Genomic DNA, 24,876 nt, shown 5'->3' with positions numbered 1-24,876 from the left:
AATACACACAATTGTTAAGGGGATGCAGACCAGAGAAAGACTTTCGTCTTGTTTACATCAGGGTCCCCCATTTTCAATTCATCATAACATATTATGACATACAGGTAGACAGTACTGTTACATCTAGACATTTATGACATACCAGATCTACAAATATACAGTACTGTTTATGAGTACAAAAATAGTCTAAAAAGAGAGTATATACATTTGAGGGGGAATAAACTGTACATTGGAGGAGGTTGGGTAGGTGGGGGGGGATAAACTGTACATTGGAGGAGGTTGGGTAGGTGGGGTGGGGGGGACTGTACATTGGAGGGGGTTGGGTAGGCGGGGAACTGTACATTGGAGGGGGTTGGGTTTGGACATTTACAGGGGCCAGTTTCGAATTGCAGTCTCCCATAGGTGCTCTTTGAGAGTGGTTTTGAAGGTGGGTAGAGATTCACATTCCTTTACAGCTGTGGGTAGGGCGTTCCACATTGATGTGGCATAATTGCAAAACGTGTTTAGTCCCTTGTTTGAGCCTAATCTGGGTTTAACATGATTTGTGGAGCTCCCTTTGGTGTTGTGGTCGTGGTATTCACTGATCTTTGGGAAGTATTTTGACATGTACATGGGTACCTTAGTGGTGTAGTGTATCTTGTAGACCAGGCCCATTGCAAGTTGCTGTACTCTGTCGTCTACTCTAAGCCATCCTAGGTTGTCAAAGTGGGCAGGGGTGAGGTGGGTTTTAGGAGTAAGGTCAAGCAGTAGTCTGACCAGTTTGTTTTGAGATGTTTGTAATTTTGTTTTTAGCGCCTTTGAGGTGCTTTGGTACCATGAGGTGCAAGCATAGTCGTAGTACCCTTGAATGAGTGCTCCTGCCAGAGTCTTCAGGGTATTCTTGTTTACCAGAGAGGAGATCCGGTACAAGAATCTAGTTCTTTGGTTGACTTTTTTTTATTACATTGGATGCCATTTTGTCACAGGAAAGATTTGCCTCTAGGATGGAACCCAGGTATGTAATTTCGTCTTTCCTGTAATCCACTGTAACTGAGAAGCCGTCGGTCTTGCTGAGTTTGTTATTTGAACCGAAGAGAATGGACTCTGTTTTACCCAGGTGTAATGATAGTTTGTTATCAGCGAGCCAGGTGCAGATTCTGCCGAGTTCTGAGCTGAGGGTTTTCCCCATGTTTTACATGCAGAGTACTGGCAACTGCCCTCTGGGAGGAGGTTTAAAGTTCCACACTCTAGAGTAGACTAAACAGGTTTAAAAATTCCTTTATTCCGCGGCTACGTGGCGCAGTGGGCAAGGCGCTCGCAACGAATGCTGGAGACTAGGCTCGAACAGGATGCCTCAAGAAGCGACGGGGGCGGGGCCCCTCCAAAGCCCAGACCCCCGACGCTGAAAGATCGAGCCACGCAGGTGAAAAGATGCGACGGCTGTTACCTCGAGTACCGGAGGGGACTCGTGCTATGTATGACTTAGTCCACATTGCAGCCGGCTTGTGGGAGGCAAGAAACAACGTTCGAAGACAGGGGAGGGTTGAATTGGACGATATGAAAATTGGGATCGGAGAAAAATAGAAAAATGGGAGAAAAGGTGGATAAAAAAAAATTCCTTTATTCCGGGCGTCCAAGTGGCGAACCATGTAACGCGCTCCGTCGCCAACCCGTGTTCGATTCCCGAATGTCTTCCCCCCCCCGCTCTGTCTCCCGTTCTTCCTCTACAAAAATCAACTTTTAACTTTTAAATAGTGCCAGATAAATAGCCGGCAATTATAGAATAATCTATATTTGGTCATACTATGTGGTGTTGCCAGACATAATCTTTTGTATCTTTTATATTGTTTATCTTCTTTGTTTGGAGTCAGTTGCGTCATGTCTGTATGTATGCGTTTGTGGCTGCAGTGTGGGTGTAAGCCCAAGACAAATTTCCCAGCTGATGGGACAATAAAGTGACTCTTGACTATTGACTCTTGATAAAATCAGCGAACAGAGTGTGTGTGAAAGGGAAGGTCTTTAAATAGACCGCTAAATCAGCTAGGTGAGACAATGGCGCATCAGCCAAGCTGCCACAGTTCCAAACATAACTTAGAGTGTCCTGCCAGAACTCGCTTTGCCCATTTGTTTGATTGATTGATTGATTGATTGATTGAAGGCCTTTGGTGAGAAAAACCTGCCACTAAAGCACTTCAGGCTCCACACTGCCAGCAGCGGAAATCCATTCATGCCTCACACCTGAAGGAGCACAACCAGCACTCCCAGCGGCAGCCACCAGCCAGCCAGGTCTGTGTGGTTTGATGAGTCCCTCTTCCAGGCTCCTATCATCATCACCAACTGCCAGACGTGTAAGAACTGCAGCAGGAGGGAGAAGATCATGAAGTCAAATATTGTCTGTTCCATCTGCAAGGTCCACCTTTGCCTCAAACTTGAGCGCAACTGCTTCGTCAACTTCCACAAGCCAGTTGCCTATATAATACAGCAATACATGTTTTAGATTGGAGAGAGTTCCATACCTCCCCATAATGTTTACAGCATCATTGGATAGAGTTCCATAGCCTCCTGTATGTTTATAGCTGTGTAATGAATGAATGTGTTGAAATAAGATAATGCCCCAGAGGAGAAAAAGGCTGCTGATAATCAATAAATAATTTTTATTCTGTCATAGACTCAGTCTACTTTTTTCAGTTTACTTTCTAAAATGTTCTAAATAAACGAAAACTAAAGTTATATAGTTTTGTTTACTTTCTAAAATGTTCTAAATAAACGAAAACTAAAGTTATATAGTTTTGTCCGCTATTCTTCTTTGGGCCTTTATCGGTTACTGTTGCCACCGCAACGCAAATTCAAGAAAACTTTTTTTTATGTTATGAATCAGCCTGCCAAGTTTAATAGATATGCCCCCTAAGGAAAAATATGCCCTATAGCCCCCACATTTCCAGGGTACCGGTCGAGGACCTGTTCACGGACACTTTGGTTAACCTTAATTTACAGGGAAAAATCTATTTTTTTTTCTTTTTTCAAAATTGTAGATCACTTGTGAAATAGCACCAAAATAATATTCTAGAGTTGAAATTGTGAATTTCCATGTATTTCAAGAAGTGACCGGTAAAGGGTTAAGATTTGGGATACTTCCGAGATGTTAAAGCAACATTTAAACAATTGACGACGATGAGGAGGAGTATAGAGCCCTGGTGGAAAGCTTTGTGGGGTGGACCGACGGCAACCACCTCCAACTCCACACCAGTAAGACCAAGGAGCTGGTGGTGGACTTCCGGAGGGGCAAGAAGAGCCCCCCCCCCCCCCCCCCCCGATTCCCATCACCATCCGAGGGGATGAGGTGGAGGTGGTGGAGTCATATAAGTTCCTTGTGGTACACCTGAACAATAAACTGGACTGGTCGGACAACACAGAGGCCCTCTACAGCAGTGGCGTCGTTAGCCCTGGGCTTCCGGGGCTTCAGCCCCGGATGTTTTTCTCCTAGCCCCGGACCTTAAAAAAAAAAAAAAAAAAAAATTGTTTACATTTTTTTTTTTTTTTTTTTTTTACTTTTTTTTTTTTTTTTTTTATGTCAGCATCCCCATTGTCTGTGCTGAATGTTTGTTAGTGTTTGGTATTTTTTGTTGGTTTTTAGTACTTTTAATCCATTTTTAGTAAGTAGTTTTCATTTGATCCTATCATTCTTTCATTCACCGATTTGTGGACTTGAAGATGTGCACTTTAACACAGCAGCACCTGGAGCCATCCATACCCATGTCCAGTGTCCACTGACAAAGACATGCTCATGATACTGTGCTAAACTATAATAAGCTTTAATCGAACCCTGGTTCATTTCCTCGGATAGTCCGGTTGGTTTGGGGTGGTGTGAAAGCTCATTCACTCTTGCAAGTGAACCCTGCTACAGTTCATTTGAGATGTGAATGCAAAGCGGACCAAAGGCAGGAAAAGACCCAAAAATCGAATATTTCTTTTATGAGAAGACTGAAACATAATTATAATGAAACACACAATAGTTTTTTTTCGATTGCTTAAGCATGATTTTGAAAACAGGGCCCGGTGTTTCAAAACACACAATTAGCACAACCACACACACAATTATCAGAACACCTCAGATCCTTTGCTAAATTAAACACTTGTCAAAACCATACACTAATTTATAAAAACTACATTTTGTTACCATATGAAACACACGTTTCATATGACTCAATTCTGTTTGAACCAGTTACACACACTGCTGTGCTTAACCTAAAACACATTTAGCAATTCTACTTCTCAGTGATTAGAGTACTGTAAGTGAAGTATGCAGAGAATGTGCAAATATACAATAAATTCACCAAACACTACACAAGACCAATGCTGTAGAGTAGACTGATGAAAATATAATTTATTTATCTACATATACCCAAATCAATGATGCAGACTGCTAAAAAAAACATTTTCTCTCCATATACCCAAATCAATGATGCAGACTGATGAAAATATAAATGTTCTCTCCATATAACCAAATCAGTCAACATTTCAACATGGAGAATCACAACAAAACATGTCCCAGTTTTCATGCTACTATGTGCATAACACTGTAAGCTCAGCAAATATCAGACAAACATAAAATACTGTATCCAGTACAGGTTAAAATTACAGTAAAACAAAAACAATTTTGAAAAAATGTAAATAGAGTACAGAAAATACTAGACATTATCTCTTTGCCTATGGATCTGGCAAGATCATTTTTTTTTGTGATTCTCCATGTTGACATGTTGACGGATTTGGGAAAATGGGAGAAAATGTATATTTTCATCAGTCTGCATCATTGGTTGTCTTGTGTAGTGTTTGGTGAATGTATTGTATATTTTCACGTTCTCTGTGTACAGTACTTCACTCTCTTTCCATTTTGGTTGAAGACAGGTGAACTCACCTGCTGCATTTTTATAGTGCTTAAACCTGATTGGTGTATCTACAATTAAGCAATGGTGTGTTTGTGCATCTGATGGCTGTGTTTAACCAATTGGCTCATATGTGTGGTAATTTGACATTCTGTGTCTAATGTAATGGAAGTGTGTTTAGTGTTTTGCAAATCACTGTGTGTATTGTTTTGCAAAAAGTGTGAGGCTGACATTGTGCTTATTGGGGTGCAAATCTGGGCCTACGTTTTGCTCCTTGAGTGTAAGGTTTTGATAATTGTGTAATACTTTTGATTTGAGTGTTTATGCAATTGAAGAAAACTGTAAAGACTAGAGATGAACTGTTTATTTCTTTTGTACATAGGCTGTGCATAATGTCTGTTTGTTTGTTTGTTTATTTGCTTATGTGTATGATTCTTAACTGTTTTTATTTTGTTATTGGTGTATATGTGTGTATGTATAGTATATGTATATATATTATATATATATATATGTATATATATGTGTATATATGTATATTTGTACTCCTGTTGGGGCCTCTTGGACCAGATCAATGTTTTATCTGGCAAAATAAAGGTTAAATAAATAAATAAGAAACTGATGATTTGGTCCTGTTAACTTTGAATTTTCTATGGGAACTGCCCAGATCCCTCTCATGGACATGGACCTCACTTTGAAAACCTCTAATGATTCGAGTTCTTCAATATTCATCTCTAATTACTCTAAAATTGCGTATTTCTGTGTTTAAAAAAAAAAAAAAACAAAAAAAAGGGGGGGGGGGGGAGCCCCCCTCCACCCCCCCGGGCTGAAGCCCCCAATGTTTTCTAACCCTAAAAACGCCCCTGCTCTACAGGAAGGGACAGAGCAGGCTGTTCTTCCTGAGGAGACTCGGGTCCTTCAATGTTTGCAATAGACTGTTACTGGTCATTCTACCAGTAATAGTGGCCAGCGTCCCCTTCTATGATGTGACATCAACTCGAGGGACACCAACAAACTTAACAAGCTGCCGCTGGTGAGGAAGGCTAGCTCCGTGGTGGGAGTCGAGCTGGTCAGACTGCGTGAATATTAAAGGCAACCACCTTGTGTTCAGCGTTTCTCTGATTGGCCATGTGACCGCGCAGCAGAGAGTTGCGCCGCCCGCGGAATGGACCTGTCTCAAAACCCTGCCCTCTTTTCTTGATCCTCCAATCACAGCTGTCGCTTACCTCTGACTTCCTCGTTTGTACGAGGAAGTCCGAGGTAAGCGACAGCTGTGATTGGAGGATCAAGAAAAGGGGCAGGGTTTGAGACAGGTTACATCAGGGTGAACGCTATTGTATTCGCAAATATGAGAGCCAGCAATACGCAGCTCCAGTTAACCTAATTTATACCGTAATGAATCATTAAAAAAATATACCGTTAACTGGAATATGTTGTTTCTTTACACATATGTTGGGATTATGTAATTGGTTTGTCATGACAAAACAATAAAAATCGCTACTTTACATCAGGGTGAACGCTGTTAGTAACGCTGCCACCACCCACTTCAATGACAGAGCTCTCATATTTGCGAATGCATAAACTATATCTTAAATTATGGCTATGTGTCTAATATGGCTGTCGCGAAGTCATTGATAAGCGACAGCCATATTAGACACATAGCCATAATTTAAGATATAGTTTATGCATTCGCAAAATATGAGAGCTCTGTCATTGAAGGGCTTCTACAACGGAGCGCGGCCGCTGCTGCTGCTGGAGCTGGACCGAGTCAAGCCGGCGGCGGCGCACGGAAGCCGGGGACAAACCACCGCATCGCCCCGCTGGCGCTTCAGCAGCCTCCACGGATGTACAGTGACAAGTGAATCTGGTAGTTGGTTTATGACGTTAAAAACGCGAAATAATAACATTACAGCGTACAGTTCCACACTGATGTACAGTGACACCCAGAGTTTCTAGTTACAGTAGTGACGCGTGAATCGAGATAGTCCTAACAGTGTTTATTATTAAGAGTCAGATAGTCCTAACAGTGTTTATAGTCCTAACAGTGTTTATTATTAAGAGTCAGATAGTCCTAACAGTGTTTATTATTAAGAGTCCTAACAGTGTTTATTATTAATTAACGTCATAAACCAACTACCAGATTTATTTTGCACCAGGGAACTTGAAGGTTCCTGCCGCGATCACGGCAAAAGGGGGCGGGCTAGCGGCGTGGGGTTGTGGCCAATCAGAGAAAAGCTGAACACAAGTTGGTTGCCTTTAATATTCACGCGGTCAGCGTAGAGGTGATGGCAGAGAGGGGGATGATAAGGAAGCTGGCTGCTATCCTGGAGAATCCCTCCCACCCCCTCTACGACGAGCTAGTCAAGATGAGAAGCTCGTTCAGCCACAGACTCATACCCCCCCCCCCCGACACTCAACTAACCGCCTCGGCCAGTCCTTCATACCAGCGATCAGGCTCCACAACAGTGGGCAGGGACTGCTGCCAGACATCCAACTACAACTACTAAGAACCTAAAAATGACAATAACACTACCTTGTGCATACTGCACCTTATGTGAATACTGTATATTTCAGATAGTTAGTTAGTTAGTTAATTATATTGATTTGTTATATTGTTTACACACTGCTTGTTTTTACTACCTGTATACATCCCCTCCCCTACCCCATGCTGCTATGATGCCTGAATTTCCCCAAGGGGATCAATAAAGGAATATCTTATCTTATCTTAACAAGGATCTACGTTTACAGTATACAGACTCTAAAGGCAACAGTGATTTTTGGCTCACAGAGCATCCTCGTGAGTCGTGACAATGTGACAATGAGAAAACCTACAAAAGTCAATTGGAAAAATACTAGTAATGGTAACAATATCGGAGCAGAGATGTGAGTGTGTTCAGATAATGTTATTTTATTAACCAACTCCTTGCGACTACATTTAGGACACAATTGATTAAAGCTAACGTTTGAAGCTGTTAAAAGCACACACTTCTATAAAGTAATTGGCATTAGAAATGGCACAACGCTTAAAAAATGTTGACAGCGTGAGAAATGGGTGTGGCGTGAGAATGTGTGAAGAGGCTAAGGAGCGGGATTTTTGGACCACTGCACTTCCGTGTTACATGGAGCTTGTGAGGGGATGGGCACGGGGGGAATACAAATAAATTAAGGAATGTTGATTATTAGAGCCTTGGCGAAAGTGGTTGTAGCTATGGCTGTGGGGGTGAATGAATGAAAACTTTATTTAACAGATTGCAGAATGGGTACAATACAGTACGGCTCAATACACACAATTGTTAAGGGGATGCAGACCAGAGAAAGACGTTTGTCTTGTTTACATCAGGGTCCCCCATTTTCAATTCATAGTGACATTTATGACATACACAACATACATGACATTTATGGCATAGGGACATACATGACATACAGGTATTTAGTACTGTTACATTTGTGACATACGATATTAAAATATGCAGTACTGTTACCCATAGATCCTGACAGAGTATATACATATGATGGGGAGGGGACTACATTAGGAGGGGGTGGGTGGGTGGGAGAGAAATATACATACGGTGGGGAGGAGACTGTACATTAGGAGGGGGTGGGTGGGAGAGAAATATACATACGGTGGGGAGGAGACTGTACATTAGGAGGGGGTGGGGGGGTTTGGACATTTCCGGTGGCCAGTTTCGAATTGCAGCCTCCTGTAGGTGCTCTTTAAGGAAAGATTTGCCTCTAGAATGGAACCTAGGTATGTAATTTCATCTTTTTTTGTGACAATATTGTCACCCACTGTAACTGAGAAGCCGTCGGTCTTGCTGAGTTTGTTATTTGATCCGAAGAGAATGGACTCTGTTTTACCCAGGTGTAATGATAGTTTGTTATCAGCGAGCCAGGTGCAGATTCTGCCGAGTTCAGAGCTGAGGGTTTTTTCAACCTGTAACTTGTTCTTGTCAGAGACCAGCAGGGCTGAGTCGTCCGCGAACAAGAACAAGTTGCAGTCACAAGCTGACGACATGTAATTTGCATAAATTAGGAACAGTAGCGGTCCTAGTATGCTTCCTTGTGGAACACCACAGCTCACTGTGAGGGGGGGGGGGGATAGAGTACCGTTTACCTCCACCATCTGTTCTCTCCCCTCCAGGTAGGATTGTATCCAGCTCACTTATCAAAACCAATTACTTTTAGCTTGTCAATCAGAATGGAGTGATTGACAGTGTCGAAGGCCTTTTGTAGGTCCAGCATTACCATGCCACAGTATTTGCCCGCGTCCACCTCTTGTTTGATGTGGTCGTTCAAATAGAGAAGGCATGTGTCAGTGGAGTGGGATGTTCTGAAGCCAGATTGGAATTCGTAGATTAGATTTTTTTCCGCCAGGTACTTTTCGACCTGTTCGTAGACTATTTTCTCCATGACTTTAGCGATGGAGGTAAGAATAGAAACAGGGCGGTAGTTGCCTGGGTCTAATTTGCTGCCCTTTTTGTGCAGAGGGGTCACTCTCACAATTTTGAAGTCCTTGGGGACGTGTCCCTGTTTTATGGAGAGGTTTATTATGTGTGTGATGACTGGGGTAATGGCGGCTGCTGAGTCTCTGAGGAATTTGGAGGGGATGTTGTCATGGCCAGTGGCCTTGTTAGGTTGGAGGGCGCTCAGTTTTTTGAGTACCTCATCGGTTGTTACCATTTCTAGTTTGAAGTCGTCTTTGCGGACCCCTAGGTTTTTGTAGTATGCTACTATGTGTTCTACCCCATAATGCCCTGAGTGGGAGGGTAGTTTGTTTACCAGTGTTGTGGCTATGTTTGTGAAGAAGATGTCTGTGATGAGCGTGTTGTCCGTCTTTATGTTTATGTTTGAGAATCTGGTTTTAAGTTTTTTACTGCAGCCTATGATTATTGAGTAATTTCCAAAGTTCACATGGTTTGTTTTTGTTTTCCTCAGTTTTGTCTGCTGGAGACATAATATGAACCCATTATAAAAAAAATGTATACGCCTGAGTCTCCTGATCGGCACTTTCTCGGCCGAGCTAATAGTCACTTTTCCGCACCTACTTCACACTCTGACACTCCACAGCCACCTCGCAGTGCGTCTATCCAATCACCTGACCTGTTCGCAGTGTTTCCGTGTTTGTCAGCTTGTTTGAAAAATCATTACATGATAAAATCGTTTATAGTTCATGGAAGAAATGCCGATAACAGCTGTCTCTGGGTTTCCCAACCTTTACAACGCATCTTTAAAATAGTTGTATCGCCCAACACAAAATGGGGGACCCTTGTACCAATGTACAGTCCCCCCCCCCCCACCACGCCTACCCAACCCACCCCACCCAACCACCTCCAATGTACAGTCCCCCCCCCACCCCACCAACCCAACCTCCTCCAATGTACAGTTTCTTCCCCCTCAAATGTATATACTCTCTTTTTAGACTATTTTTTGTACTCGCAAACAGTACTGTATATTTGTAGATTTGGTATGTCATAAATGTCTAGATGTAACAGTACTGTCTATCTGTATGTCATATATGTTATGATGATGAATAAAAAATGGGGGACCCTGATGTAAACAAGACGAAAGTCTTTCTCTGGTCTGCATCTCCTTAACAATTGTGTGTATTGAGCTGTACTGTATTGTACCCATTCTGCAATCTGTTAATACAAATTTCAATAAATCAATCAATCAACCCTGATGTAAACAAGAAGAAAGTCTTTCTCTGGTCTGCATCCCCTTAACAATTGTGTGTATTGAGCTGTACTGTATACTTTACATCTGCAATCTGTTAATTAAAGTTTTCAATCAATCAATCAATCTCTGCCATTTTACAGGGACAACTTGCCTGAGAAACAATGTCATGGTGAGATATTGCTGACATTGTTGGACTTTAATAAGATGGATCATTATTGTTGGGACATTTTGTGTTTTAGCACAGGAGAGGGAGGGGGGTTCTGATGGCTTTGATCATATGTTAGATAAATAATATATATTATAATGGAATTGTTTGTCACTCTCCCAAAACAAGCTGTATTTATTTGTTTGCTGTTTTATTAATTAAACTAATATTGTTTATAGCTTAACATGCAATGGATATGTTTATGATATTATTTGGTATACTTGGATACAAGGAACAAGTTACAACTAGGATGTGGGGGCATCATACCTATCCAACGGAACCTGCTTACAACATTACTTCAGTGAACGCCCACCAAGCAGCCACACACACACATATACACACACACGCACATACACAAACACAAACCAGTTTCAGGTGAGTCACACCGTATCCTATAAAGTTCCAGTGCACTCTCTCTTGTAGTAGCTCTTGTACTCTGGCTCAATATAGCTCGTGTACAGTGTAGCTCTCCGGACACCTGGGCAAACAGGTATGCACTGATTTATTTTCCTCTTAATTAACTGGAGTTATCTAGCTTGCAATATTGTCTACTTAGGCTTAATTAATAGTTTTTAGCGTCCAATAGAATCCGTTTGAAATGACAAGAGAGCGATACAAAGGGAACTCGCTTATATATTGCGGTCTTTACTAAGTTAATATGCACTCGTTTTTAAGTTGACTTTGTTTTATGATAGCCTACAAATACATCCCTTGTACACTTGTGTCAGAACTGGGTCCTGGCTGTAAGTAACCGGTAGACAGGAACACAGCAGACAGCGCGCCAGGCCGTTGGACATCTCGGAGGATGGGGAGCGCGCCGCGGAGGCATCCACCTGCTGCTTTCTTCCTCGCACTTTGGTGTTGCTATAGTAAGTGCTGCAACGGTGGTATTATACTCGATATACAGTTTTTACAATGCTTAAATGATGGAATGGTCTCTCAACATGTACCACAAAACCAAGCTCATATTCTATTGCATCCTTTCAGACGCCCAAAGAATCGATCATGTGATTCCAAGAACAGGGAGCACGAATGGAGCAACACGACTTACAATTGAGGGACATGGTAAGAGATGAGAAATGAACTCTCAGGAAAGATGTAACGTTATAGCTTAAGCCTATACCATGTGTGCGTATACACAAATATGACAAAATGCTAATTCATAACCTAAAATGTTTGCTACAATTAATATAATAGCATCCAAAACAAATTTAACTGCAAAAAAAGTTTCACATTTCAACTGTTTGTTTTCATCCAAACTGTCTTGTCATCCAAAATGAATTACTATGGATTGCCTGATTCCAAAGTAGGCTATCCCTTCCATCAGTTTAGGATTCTGCCCTTTTTAATAGTCCAACAGGATTGTCTGTCTGATTCCAGAAAGTGAAATATATATATATATATATATATTTTTTATTATCTTAAAGGGATATTTCACTTTAGTTGATCTTGTCAAGTTTCAGCAGTCTTACTTCTATCTAATTACTAAGTAAGCTAGCGACCGCTGTTTGTCCACTGTCAACTCCACCCTTACCAGGCTCCTCATTCACTTCCATGTTCTACTAAAGTGACACTGTATCCATTTAAGGACTTTTAACAATCCTTTTTGACAGTTCAATGGGATATCTAAAATACTTTAATCATTTTTGTGCATGACAGGTTTTGCCCAAGAAAAACAGTTCCAGTTGAATGCACAGGATGACCAGTTTGGCAACCGCGTGATCCTGGTGTCAGATACTCTGTCAGTCCCATGTGACGTGGAGAGAGACTCCACGCATGGCGACCAGATCTTGTGTTACACCAGGTAGCCCCATCTTTCCCAAGTGGGGTCCCTCTCATATGAAATGGGGGTCCCTATGACAAATTCCTAATAAAAATGAAAATGTCTTAATCATTTTAGGTCATTATTTTAAAGGTATCCAACAGAGTTTTCTTGTAAACTGCTTTTGTTTATATTCACATTTACACCCAAATAGAGTTGTTGTTCTATAGTCTACAAGCTGAATATTATTTCCTACCTCTTATAACCTTTGCAAATCCATTTTCACAGTTTTATTTGCTCTTGCAATGTTTAAGCAATGCCACGGTTTATATCCCATCTGATGTTTGACCTTCGGTTTTGGCAAAGTCAGACCTCCTTTGATTTTGAGGAAGATTGTATAGACCAATCAAATTTTTACATGCTTCCATGGCACTCTTTTTGTTTCCGATGTGGCCCCCAAGCTCGTGGCGTGCATGTGGGTCCTCGTGCGCATGCTGGAGAAACACATGATACACAATTATGCAACTAGTAGTAAAAAAAACTCTGAATACCTTTAACATAAGGATACCTTTGCCAAGTTGCACAAAGAGCCAACGTGAAAGCCATGCAGCTTGGCCACAAACAGATGTTTTTGCACTCAATTTAAAAGTAAACTTCAGTAGCCTATATAATGTGACCTGGATTTTACTCGATTCAGTAAATACACATGCTTGTATTGTTTTGTCTCACAGAGCCATGCCGCAAGACCGGTATGTGGTCCATGTCAGTATAGATGGAGTCCCTATTCCTGACAAGGCTATATGCAGGGGCCATCATTACCACTGCAGCTTGTATGTAAGTGTCAAGATTATTTCCCCACAACAAAACAACACAACACAAGGCACAAACCCTCACTTACAAATAAACATGGTTTCTGACTAATAAACTCTCTCTCTCTCTCTCTCTACTCTCTCTACTCTCTCTACTCTCTCTACTCTATACTCTCTCTCTCTCTCTCATGCTGTGATGTCGCTCGTTCGGTTGGTTTATATAACAATGTTTTATTTTTGTTCCCAATGTTACCGTTCTTAGAGCCGCTGGTATCGTACCCCCACCATCACCACCCTAAGTCCAGTCAGCGGCACACCAGGTACAGTTGTCATTTTACCATAATTATACAAGCATAGATTTGAAATCTATACCAACGACTTAACACTGGAAGAAGTTGAACTACAGCAAAGCTACCCTCAACAGAAATGTTGTTTTGTTCATTTAAGTTACTTACAGTAGTTGAAACATCATATTCACATATGCAAATATAATCTAAAAGGAAGTCACATGACTGCGTAATATACCACTCAATTGAGTTTATTGCAAAAGCTATCAATGTCATGTCAATGACATCACGTCATTTTAATTGCTGCCTGATCCAACACTAAATACCTATATCTAATCTGGTTTCTTCACAGAAAAAAGTGTGAGAAGTGTTCATTTTTATTGTATGTGCCTTGCATAATCATAACAGTTAAAACAAAATGTTTATATGAAATTGTATATGTATTCCGAATAGTATAGTGAGAGAGACGTAATTTCTGGCCAGAGAAGCTGTCTTGTTTCGCCAAATAGTGAACATTGGAAATACATTGGAAATATAGGAGGTAGAGTGGTCGTCTGGTAATCGATCGAAAGATCGAATCGAAAGATTCCGGGTTTTATTCCGGCTCCTCTTGGCAGCGCATCGAAGTGTCCTTGAGCAAGACACGTAACCCCTAACTGCTCCCGGTGAGCAGGTTGGCACCTCGCATGGTCGCCTCCGCCGTCGGTGTGTGAATGTGTGAGTGAATGGGTGAATGTGAGGCACAAGTTGTAAACCAAGTAGTTTGCGAGAATTCATTGCTGTGGACACATGAATACACACACGGACAGATACACACACGGACAGATACACACACGGACAGATACACACACGGACAGATACACACACGGACAGATACACACACGGACAGATACACACACGGACAGATACACACACGGACAGATACACACACGGACAGATATACACACACGTACACACACGGACAGATACACACACGGACATATACACACGGACAGATACACAAGCTTCCGCCTGGTAAAGATAACAACTACAATAACCTTTAAAATATGAAATTAGTTGAACTTGAGTTGATCAAGCTACTGCAAAATGTAGCTAAACTACTAGTTTAATTACATGTAATGAAGCTACTCCTCAACACTGCATATTAATACTGTATATGTATATGAACAATAACAATCTACCTGCAGGGTATTAGGGCTGAGCCCAAACGTTCGAACGTTCGGACCTTCGTTCGTACGTTGGCATATATTTTTGTATGTGTTTTTCTTCACAGTTGCAGATAAAGATTAGGCTACACTAATATTATAGTATTAAAAAAACTGATGAGTTATATTCATTAAAGAAAGTTGATTTAATAAAAAAAAATACAAATTTTATCAGATTAATCACTTTATTCAAATTGAGGATTTAGTTTGAGGATATTTATTTAAATCTTTTTTTATTTTTTATTAAAAACGATGGTTCGAACGTCCGTTAAAAAAAACCTGACGAAGTTCGAATCCCAAAAACAGGCTTCGGGGACAGGGTATACTGGACATACTTGCTGTTAATATTTCACATACTGAATGCCAGTTCAGATTCTTAAAACATTTTAAATACATACTGTAGGTACCTTGGTGACCATCCAGGGACGAATATACAGCGATGTGTATGGAAGCAACACTGCAACAAGCTCTAATGGCTTGAATGTCAGATTTCTAAGGTAAACTAAAAACAATAACAAACAAAGCAATTATAAAACAACAAGAACTTGTAGGTACCTGTATCACATCCAATCTGCTCATAAAGAGTTTAATTTAGCCAAGTCCATTGTAGGGAATTTTTAAAAGTTACAAACTGCTGTGTTCATTGCAGAGCCTACATGGGAGGAATGCCTTGTGAGCTTCTGAAGTCAAACTCAGATGAACTGTAAGTAGTTGTGTCTATAGATTAATTACAGTGTATGCTCCTGTATATCCTGAGTATTTTCATGTACACTCAAATGTTTTCCAAAGCTATCGCCTGGAATTGAACAGTGAACGGAGTCACAACGGATACATGAGTTGCAAAATGACGGGGACATATGTTGGTAAGACACATTGCTTCATTGATTATGTAGCTGTTCATTCTTTGAGAGAGAATTGTCTTTCGGTCATTTGTCTTTTAACATAAAATGTGTGTTTTTGCTTACAACAGGACATCACAACCTAAGTTACATTCTGGACGACCAGTATGGAAGGTAAAGGGATGGACACTATGTTATCTTTTAAATAGCAAGAAGCGTTGTAATCAGGGGTGGATTACTTTGTATGTAGCGCACTTCCTCTATAGCGTAAAGAAATTAGCAATATTGAACATTTTAACGTGTGCTCTTGTAGGCATAATTCCATTTTAAAAAGATGAACGGGGGCCCCCATATAATGTGGTTGTCCCTGGACCCCTAGTTAGGTCCATTTGCTCATGATTGTCATCCTATTTAAATCTATATCTTATTTTTTTAGGAGCGATACAACGAAGAGCTTGTACAGGGTATCATCTCTGGACAAGCTCTCTATGTTTCAGACCTTTGCAGGTACGGTACAGTAGACAGCAAGAGTAACCTCTGCAGTATTTGTACTCATTGTAATGGTATTAATGACGATGTTTCTTGTGATAATCTCTTTCAGAGGTGACGGGAGTCTCTCCATCAGAGGGAAGTGTATTAGGTGGAACGCTTGTCACAATCCACGGCCGCTTCTTTGACCAAACAGATCGTCCAGCACGCGTCATCGTAGGAGGTAATAATCGCTGTGAACATATAATATTGATATGACTATTATATTAGAATCTGTAATGCCACCATTAAACAGCGACCTATAGGCAAAAGTACATCTTGGTGCTGCACTTTGTTTATATCTTTTGCTTTGGTCTGATTTGTGGGTTGGAGGTTGGGGGGTGGGTTACTATTTATGGTCACACCTCATGTTTTGCCAAGGAGAAACTCACAGTATAATAAGTTACTACATCATCATCATCATCAACCTTTATTTATTCTCGAAATTACAATTGAGGTCACCCTCATTTTCAATGTAGTCGAGACTTGACAGACATTTCAATGCACACATTTCTACAATATAACAATAATAAATATTAATAACTATATACATAGTACTCTCAGTCCAGAGTGCACCACAGCAATTAGTATAAAAATTAACATAGGCATAAAATCAGCACACAAATTGACAAAATAAAAAATTGCATACATTTCAGACATAAGAATAGGTATAAAAGTCAATAAAAGTAGTGCAATGTAAACGTGCAGATTTAAGTTTAGGCATAGTCGCTAGAAGGAATGTGAACCCCCCCGGAACAGTCAGTCCCCCGAACACCTCACACATCAATCCCTCCCACATCCCCATCCAAGACACACCCCCTGATAAAGCACGCCATGACCGAAGAAAAACACAAATAGCCCGCGCGCCACTCACACCGCCATGCACGGCGATGGGAATGCCAACCCTGCGGGCCGCTCCATCTACCCCGGCCCCGGCGCCCCCGTCACCACGAGGAAAACCAGCGAACACCACGCCCCCACCCCCAAACTCCACAGAGCAATGACAGGCCACGCGCCCCAGGACCCGCAGCCACACCAAAGGAGACACGACTCCAAACACTCAAGCAGACAGACACAACAGCGGCCAAATGAGAAGACATGCAGGATCGAGACGGTCCGAGACGACACCGGGACCCCCGGGACACCCCAGAACACCCCGGAACACAGCAGAAGCCACAGCGAGCCCCCCATGCAAGGAACCCCAAAACCAGTCAGCGAACCGAGGGAGCCCAACGATGAAGACCAACCAAAAATCCACCAAAGCACACGCAAGAGACCAATACCCAACTCCGGGGAAGGTCCAGGAAAGGTCCAGTCGAAGCCACAGGGGCCATAGGCTCCAATCAAACCCCCCCAGACCTCCCCAGAGTCGAACACCAGCCCCCCGCATGCGCCCCGAAGGACCCCGGCCAGCCCCCATCGCTAAACTCCCCAAACCCACCATAACCCCCACAGTACCCCAAAGTGCTCCAAAGGTCCCAGAGCCATCCCAGACCAACCACAACGCCACACGGCCCCTCATCCAACCACCACCATGTCCATCTACCCGAACATCCAGAATCACCGCCCCCTTCGGCACGGCTACAGGCCATGGGGCACACGACCCGCCACCCCCCCACAGAATCTGAAAACAAAAACATAGAATCCACCGATCCCCCCGCACTGACAAGGCCACCAGGACCAGAGGCAACAAAGCAGCCCACAGAAACGACACCCCCACCACTACACACAAACAATCCAAGTACACTCAAACTACCCGTGTCCCCTTCCAGCCACGACACGCCCCACCGGAAACTGTGTCCCAAATGACGACAACAAAGACCAATGTGCGAAACACCTGAAAGACTATATACTGCCATAAACTAATATAAGTAGGCTAAGAAAAACAGTTACAGACTGTTGCAGGCAGGCCTGCAAGTAAACCTCTAAAGTCTATTCAACAGAAGAGAATGATCAACCGTATCAAATGCTTTGGATAAATCTATAAATAGGGCAGCACAATGTTTCTTTTTGTCCAATGCAGAAACAATATAATTTATAAAGTGGTGGCTGAGATTGTACTATGGTTGGCTCTGAAACCAGATTGATGGGGGCTTAGAATAGAGTTATTAAAGAGAAATGTTTTGAGTTGGTTATTCACTAGTGATTCCAGAACATAGCTATATACTGTATTATGTTATTGTTATATATATGTGTGTGTATCTATAGTAACTATAGTAACTATTATGAAAGTATGTACATGGTATAAGCACAGCTAAGTACAGATTCAACTATACAACCTATTTCAATCCAAGCTTGGTGAAGTTTGAAAAAAGTAGAGGTTTCAGGAATAACACTTTTCTATGTGCCTTAAGAGCAGCTCATGCCGGTTGTGTGACTGTACTGTATGTCTACAGGCAGGCCTTGTGAAATCCAGAGCGTGTCTAATGAGATAATTATGTGTAAGACCCTGGAGTACCAGATGAACAACATGACAGTCTTCCCCGGTGAGCGCGCGCACACACACACACACACACACACACACACACACACACACACACACACACACACACACACACACACACACACACACACACACACACACACACACACACACACACACACACACACACACACACACACACACACACACACACACACACACACACACACACACACACACACACACACACACATACACACACACACACACACACAAAGAGATGATGTGATGTAACCCATGTTTGCTCCATCCATCCCATTGTTATGTTTTGCCTCATTATCTACCCACAAATTGACAGGTGCAAGGAATTTTGAGGCCTCTCTTTTCTTTTTTCTTATCACAGATAAAGATAACTTATCACACAGTTCATCGGCAGTCAAACCCCCATATGCGTCTTTGATGTTCTGTCCATCAGGGACAAGATAATGTGCTGTGAAAGAGTGCTTATTTTGAAGAATGTGTTATGTGAAAGACAGCTTAGCGTAACGGTGTGGTCAACGCCCTGTGATTCTGCTACTGAGGTTTGGTGCGCCACTGTTTTTGTATCAACCTACAAAGGAAATGGGCTTCTGGGTAATGTAGAGGTAAAAGCACTTGCCTACCACCGCAGAGACCTGGTTCAATTCCCAGTAGAGGTACTTCCAGCTTGGTCAGACGTTCCAACGAACACAATTGGCAGTGTTCGCGGATGGGAGTCCTGGTCGGTGCACTAGCGACTCACACTGGTCGGCTGGGTCGCCTGTGGGGAGGGGTGGGGGAGCTGGAGGAGATAGCGTGAACCTCAGTGCGTGTTACGCTCTCCCAGTGAAGCTCAGAGCTGTCAGGTGAAAATAAGCAGCTGGCAACTCCACATGTATCGGAGGAGGCATGTGATAGGCTACACCAGGGGCGGATTTAGGAGGAGATCCGGGGCTTAGCCCGCAAATTCTTTTTGCGTTACCTTTAGCGTAACCACCACCTTAAAGCGGACAAAAGGCACTAGAGAACGCTTAAATTAACACCCTTTAATGAAGCAAACGAATAACTTAACTCACTCAAATACAAAACTTAAATAACTTAACAAATACAAAAGTCAGCATCTGGTTGAAGTCACTTCAGATAATCCAGGGAACATGCCTCGCATCCACTGAAAAGAAAATATAAAACAAAAGTGGTATTAGGATTGACCATATAATTAATATGTAAAACAATAAAATAAAATGCATCTTATTCTCTTATAGTACATGTGATGTGCTGTACATGTGTAAAAAAACAAGCAAACATGAAATGCATCTTATTCTCTTACATGTGGTGCTGTCTTTACTGCTCGTCTTCACTCCCTTCTTCTCACTCCGTTTTCATCTCTTGTGTCACTCACTTCCTCTGCTTTTCTGCACAAGTTTTATGATTAATTTCCAATCCTCCATTATTTTCCTCACTTTGTTCTCTCTTCCTCACTTCCTATACAGACATTCTCTTCTGTCCACCAATGCTCCTCCTGGCTTCTCATACATTGTTCTTCTCTCTCCTTCTCATAATTATGATGTCTTGTTTTCACATATTTTTTCTTGATCCTCCTAAATTTTCTTCACATTCTCCTTTATTCCCCTTCAGGGCTGTCCCTAACGATTCTTTTTATAATCAATTAATCAGGACAGCTCTATTCCCATTTATTTGTATCCCTCTCCCACTAGAAATTGACAAACTTGGGAAATGGCTGAAGGGGTACTGGGGGCACACCTGCTTAGGGCCATGTTCTTGTGTGCCTAAATCAGCAAACAATCCTGCTGCCCCTTGCTGCTCTTCCCTACATGTAGCTGACTCATCTGTGTGAACATAAAAATGTATTTATATAGCTCAAATTCACAACAAAGGTTATCTGATGACACTTTTAATACAGAGCTGGTCTAGAACCATACTCTCAAATATAAAAGAAAATTACACCTGTAGATTCACAAACCTGAAACATCTTTTGTTGGTGGACAGGCTGATGCAGCTGTATTGGTTAGCAGCAGCTGACCTGTATTACAAAATACAGTAAACACACACACACACACGTCATTCACCATCATTTATATTTGTATAAAACGACATAATTGATGGGCTGAGGCTAGTCATGTTGTGTGATATATCAGGGCAGACTGTGCTCACCATTTAGCCTATATCACCATTTAACTTACATTAACATTACATCTTAGTTAGGATATATTTTGAGCCATGTTCTGTATACGTATACATACATACATACATACATACATACATACATACATACATACATACATACATACATACATACATACTTAGTGTGGTTACTTAGAATCCATGTTTACAAGCTATCACTCTTTTTCAAACACCATCAGCCTGTTATTCACTTTACAATTGTATTTTCTTTATTTACACATATAAAAACAAGTATATAATACAATATAATCCACAAAGAAATGTGAAGGAGAATTGCCTAAACACCCTCTTGCATGTGGCATTCTCCAAGAAGCAAAATTATAGACACATTACATCAATATATAAACCCCCCCATAAATTATTGACATTGACATTGACAGATATGCCCATAATACATACAAGCAGCTCTACTCAAATTTGTGGCTTGTTTGGATTCTTACCGTGTAAGGTAACATTACATTTGTAATCTTTCGTTTTTATTGTAACGGATAGCATAGCTAAGTTAAGATAACATTAGCAGCAGCAATGTCAGCAGTCACCTTCCTTTCAGTTTCAAATATAAGATTCACAAACCTGAAGCATCATCCGTTTCATCATTGGTGGTGATGTTGTTGTCTGCAGCAGTTAGTGGCGCCTGCTTTGATGAAAAAAACATTCTAATATCCATCACGTTTGGTAGGTTTTCCTAATCGCGCCTCGAATTGAATAAACTCTTCCTCTTCAGGGCAGGCTATGCAGTATGCAGGCTGCTTTCCAGCCGCTGCTGCCTCTCTGTTGGACTTCGGTACTGCACGTTACTCACAACATGTAATCTTTTATTTATTTTTTTGAAGGTAAAGCATTATCAGACGCGGGGCGCGTCTATTCTGAAAAGCGCAGAATGCGTGAATACTTTCCCCAAGGCAGTTGTCCTTCCGCGTTCAGTTTGCGCGGCCTGATTGGCCACTGACGCTTCTCTCAGCGCCCAATCGCGTTGCGCCTAGCTTTCAGTTCCACAGCCCAAGTCCTCGCCCATTTCCTCGTATTGTTTTCATCTCTCTATATTAACGTAACGCGCTATTCATATCAATCGACATCACATCAATATAAATAACGTCTCTCTATATTAACGTAACATGCTATTCATATCAATCGACATCACATCAATATAAATAACGTATTGTTTTCATCTCTCTATATTAACACTTTCAGTGCCCAGCAGGGGGCGCACATTTAGTGCTTGAATGCCCACCATCCACTTCAATGTTAGTGTTAATATCGCCTAATCTATGTTTTAAATTATGGCTATGTGTCTAATCTGCCCGTCGCTTATCAATGACTCATTTTCCAGTCAACATTGTCGAAGCGGATTGTTTTTTTATTGGTTCATTTCCGTTTTATAGCATTTTGAAAAAGCCCTCGTTTTCAAGGGGGAAAAAAAGATTCTGTGATAAACGCCCTGTACTGGAATATTCTAGAACGTTGTCATTTTTCGGCCTATTTATGAATCGTTTTCAAATAAAGGCTAGATTATCGATAGTATATGTGTACGTATGCACGCTGGTGCCGCGAGCTGAAAATCGATTATCTTAGTTCCTGATCGCTCGCACAGCCAAACAGCCATATCACACATATGGGAAAAGCTTATATCTCCGTGAAAACAGGTCTGATTATCCTAAGACTGGTAAAATAGATTCCTTACCTGAGATCAGATGGTATCCAAAAAGATTATTCCAATTCCTGATCGCCATTCCAAAAATCGATCCTTTTATTGATCCAATGCAACGTACTGTAAACATATTCCACGCATTCCTGAGGCAGGCTCCACAATGACTGGGATCATCTCCGGTTACATGCGTGAGAAGTAAAATGTGGATTCCGGAGTTTTTCTTTCTCATCCATTTTCATTGAGTCCATTCCAAAAGGGTGCATTACCATCTGGGAGACGATAGGGGGCGCTTTTTTCACATCTGAGATCCTGGTGGGGCTGGTTTCCCAACGGTAGACTCGGTTGATGAAATATGAATTCAGATCGCTAATAAAAAGAAATTCACGCTAATTGTCGTGGTGGGCATTCAGGGGGCGGACTGCTAACACGTGTTATGTCGTTCGTGGCATCCAAAGTGTTAACGTAACGCGCTATTCATATCAATCGGCATAACATCAATATAAATAACGTATTGTTTTCATCTCTCTATATTAACGTTAGGCGCTATTCATATCAATCGGCATCACATCAATATAAATAACATATTGTTTTCATCTCTCTATATTAACGTTGGGCTGTAAAAATCTGTTCTATAGGCTATTTAGTCTAGTTTATTAGACATAAAGCATTTAAAAATACTTTGATGGTGGTAGCTAGAGTTAGGCGATAGTTAGTTTTAGTTTTAGTATATTGTGCACGGCGGTAGCAAGTTGAGTGATAGTGAGTTGAGTGATAGTTAGTTTGTAGCGAGTTGAGTGATAGTAGTATATTGAGCGAGTAGTGCGGCGTTAGTAGGGCTAACGCGATTTAGCGCTGAGAGAAGAGTCAGTGGCCAATCAGGCCGCGCAAACCGAACGCGGAAGGACAACTGCCTTTGGGAAAGTATTCACGCATCCGGCGTTTGAGCCCAAGTAGCCACCCCCTAGCCCCGCCCCTGGGCTACACCCTCCCCAGACGCAGCGACTAGGACTGTGATACACACAGGGAGTTGGCATAATGACTGGGGGTGAAAATGGAAATGGAAACATACAAAGGAAATAACATTGAGAATAATTTTGTTGTAGTTATATATGTGGAAACACACACACACACACACACACACACACACACACACACACACACACACACACACACACACACACACACACACACACACACACACACACACAATAAGGTAAGCTTTCTGTGTCACTTTTGAAAAACCTTTCCTTCAGCTCCAGTCATTTGAATCAGAAGTTGAACCCTCAAAAAAATGTCATGCCCCATCCCAATTCCCTCTACATCCCACCCTACCTACATTTTGATTGACACATTGACGCACTTTATCTCTATCTCTCCAGTCGGCAGAGGCTTGAAGATGGAGGTGTGGAACAACTCGAGGCCCTCAAACATGGAGGACATAATGACCTACAACGAGAACACGACGGGGTACTGGTCGGCGTGGGTCGACAGCATGCCTCACACGTTTCCCTCCAGACTTGACAGGTGCACCGCACGACTCAGAGGCTTCTTTGTGCCCCAGACAACCGACAAATACACTCTGTACATCAGGGGCGACGACGTCAACTCCCTCTACCTCAGCCACACCGGCCGACCGGAAGATAAGGTACTTACGATCGAACATCCTCATTACTGAAGTAATAAGATGTATATTACGTATTTGCTGCATGTGGTGTAATTATCTCATAATCAGACGTGTGTACAAGTGTAAAAGTCTTGTCCACTTAGGAGACAGGAACTGTTCCATTTTCATCCCATTGGCGCTGGATTTAATTGATGAACTTTCTTATAGTCAGTATCTTTGTCATAATTCGGTTGTACTTGAATAATAATAATTAAAAAAAAACGAATATTGAGGGGGATGTTCTAGTGTTCCATTACTCTGTAGGACCCATGAAGCAATGGGAATGGGAACAATGTTCTTAATTCTTGAAAAGCTGACTTTTTTGAGCATCGACTTCTCTGCCTCGAGTTGTTTTTGCTGTGAAAATCTTTTTGATGCCCGACTATGTAACATCCTATATTTCAGGTTAAAATTGCACACCACACTTCTTACTCGCCGTCCTACTACAATCAACGAACACAAAGGTCTGAAGTCATGACTCTGACAGAAGGAACTCCGTAAGTAGATGGCACTGTTCCATTCAGTACCGCAAAATGATGACCTGTTCAACCCCAGAAAGCTACACTACATGCACACATCACCTTTAACATATCATTGAAACCGTGGGCGGCTACGTGGCGCAGTGGGCAAGGCGCTCGCAACGAATGCTGGAGACTAGGCTCGAACAGGACGCCTCCTGTTCGAGCCCCACTCTCCACATTGCTTTCAGTTTAGCTGGTCGTCCACGGTAATACACATTGGCTGTATTACGGG

At 41.9% G+C, this 24,876-nt stretch overlaps 1 protein-coding gene across 1 annotated transcript in view; it reads left to right on the top strand.

Moving 5' to 3' along the window:
- Nucleotides 1-11,164: 11,164 nt before the first annotated feature.
- The window catches only part of pkhd1l1.1 (PKHD1 like 1, tandem duplicate 1), a 76,748-nt gene continuing 63,036 nt past the window's right edge, over nt 11,165-24,876 (top strand). Inside the window, 15 exon segments of the mRNA XM_084313568.1 lie at nt 11,165-11,230; nt 11,469-11,609; nt 11,728-11,805; nt 12,400-12,544; nt 13,234-13,336; nt 13,574-13,631; nt 15,207-15,300; nt 15,453-15,506; nt 15,593-15,666; nt 15,774-15,816; nt 16,079-16,149; nt 16,244-16,354; nt 18,567-18,656; nt 23,840-24,105; nt 24,529-24,620. Coding sequence (XP_084169694.1) covers nt 11,546-11,609; nt 11,728-11,805; nt 12,400-12,544; nt 13,234-13,336; nt 13,574-13,631; nt 15,207-15,300; nt 15,453-15,506; nt 15,593-15,666; nt 15,774-15,816; nt 16,079-16,149; nt 16,244-16,354; nt 18,567-18,656; nt 23,840-24,105; nt 24,529-24,620 — 1,343 coding nt within the window. The 5' untranslated portion in view covers nt 11,165-11,230; nt 11,469-11,545.

Source organism: Notolepis coatsorum (genome assembly GCF_963971535.1).
Source record: "Notolepis coatsorum genome assembly, chromosome: 4".
Lineage (NCBI taxonomy): Eukaryota > Metazoa > Chordata > Actinopteri > Aulopiformes > Paralepididae > Notolepis > Notolepis coatsorum.
This window is presented reverse-complemented; position numbering and strand designations above follow the sequence as displayed.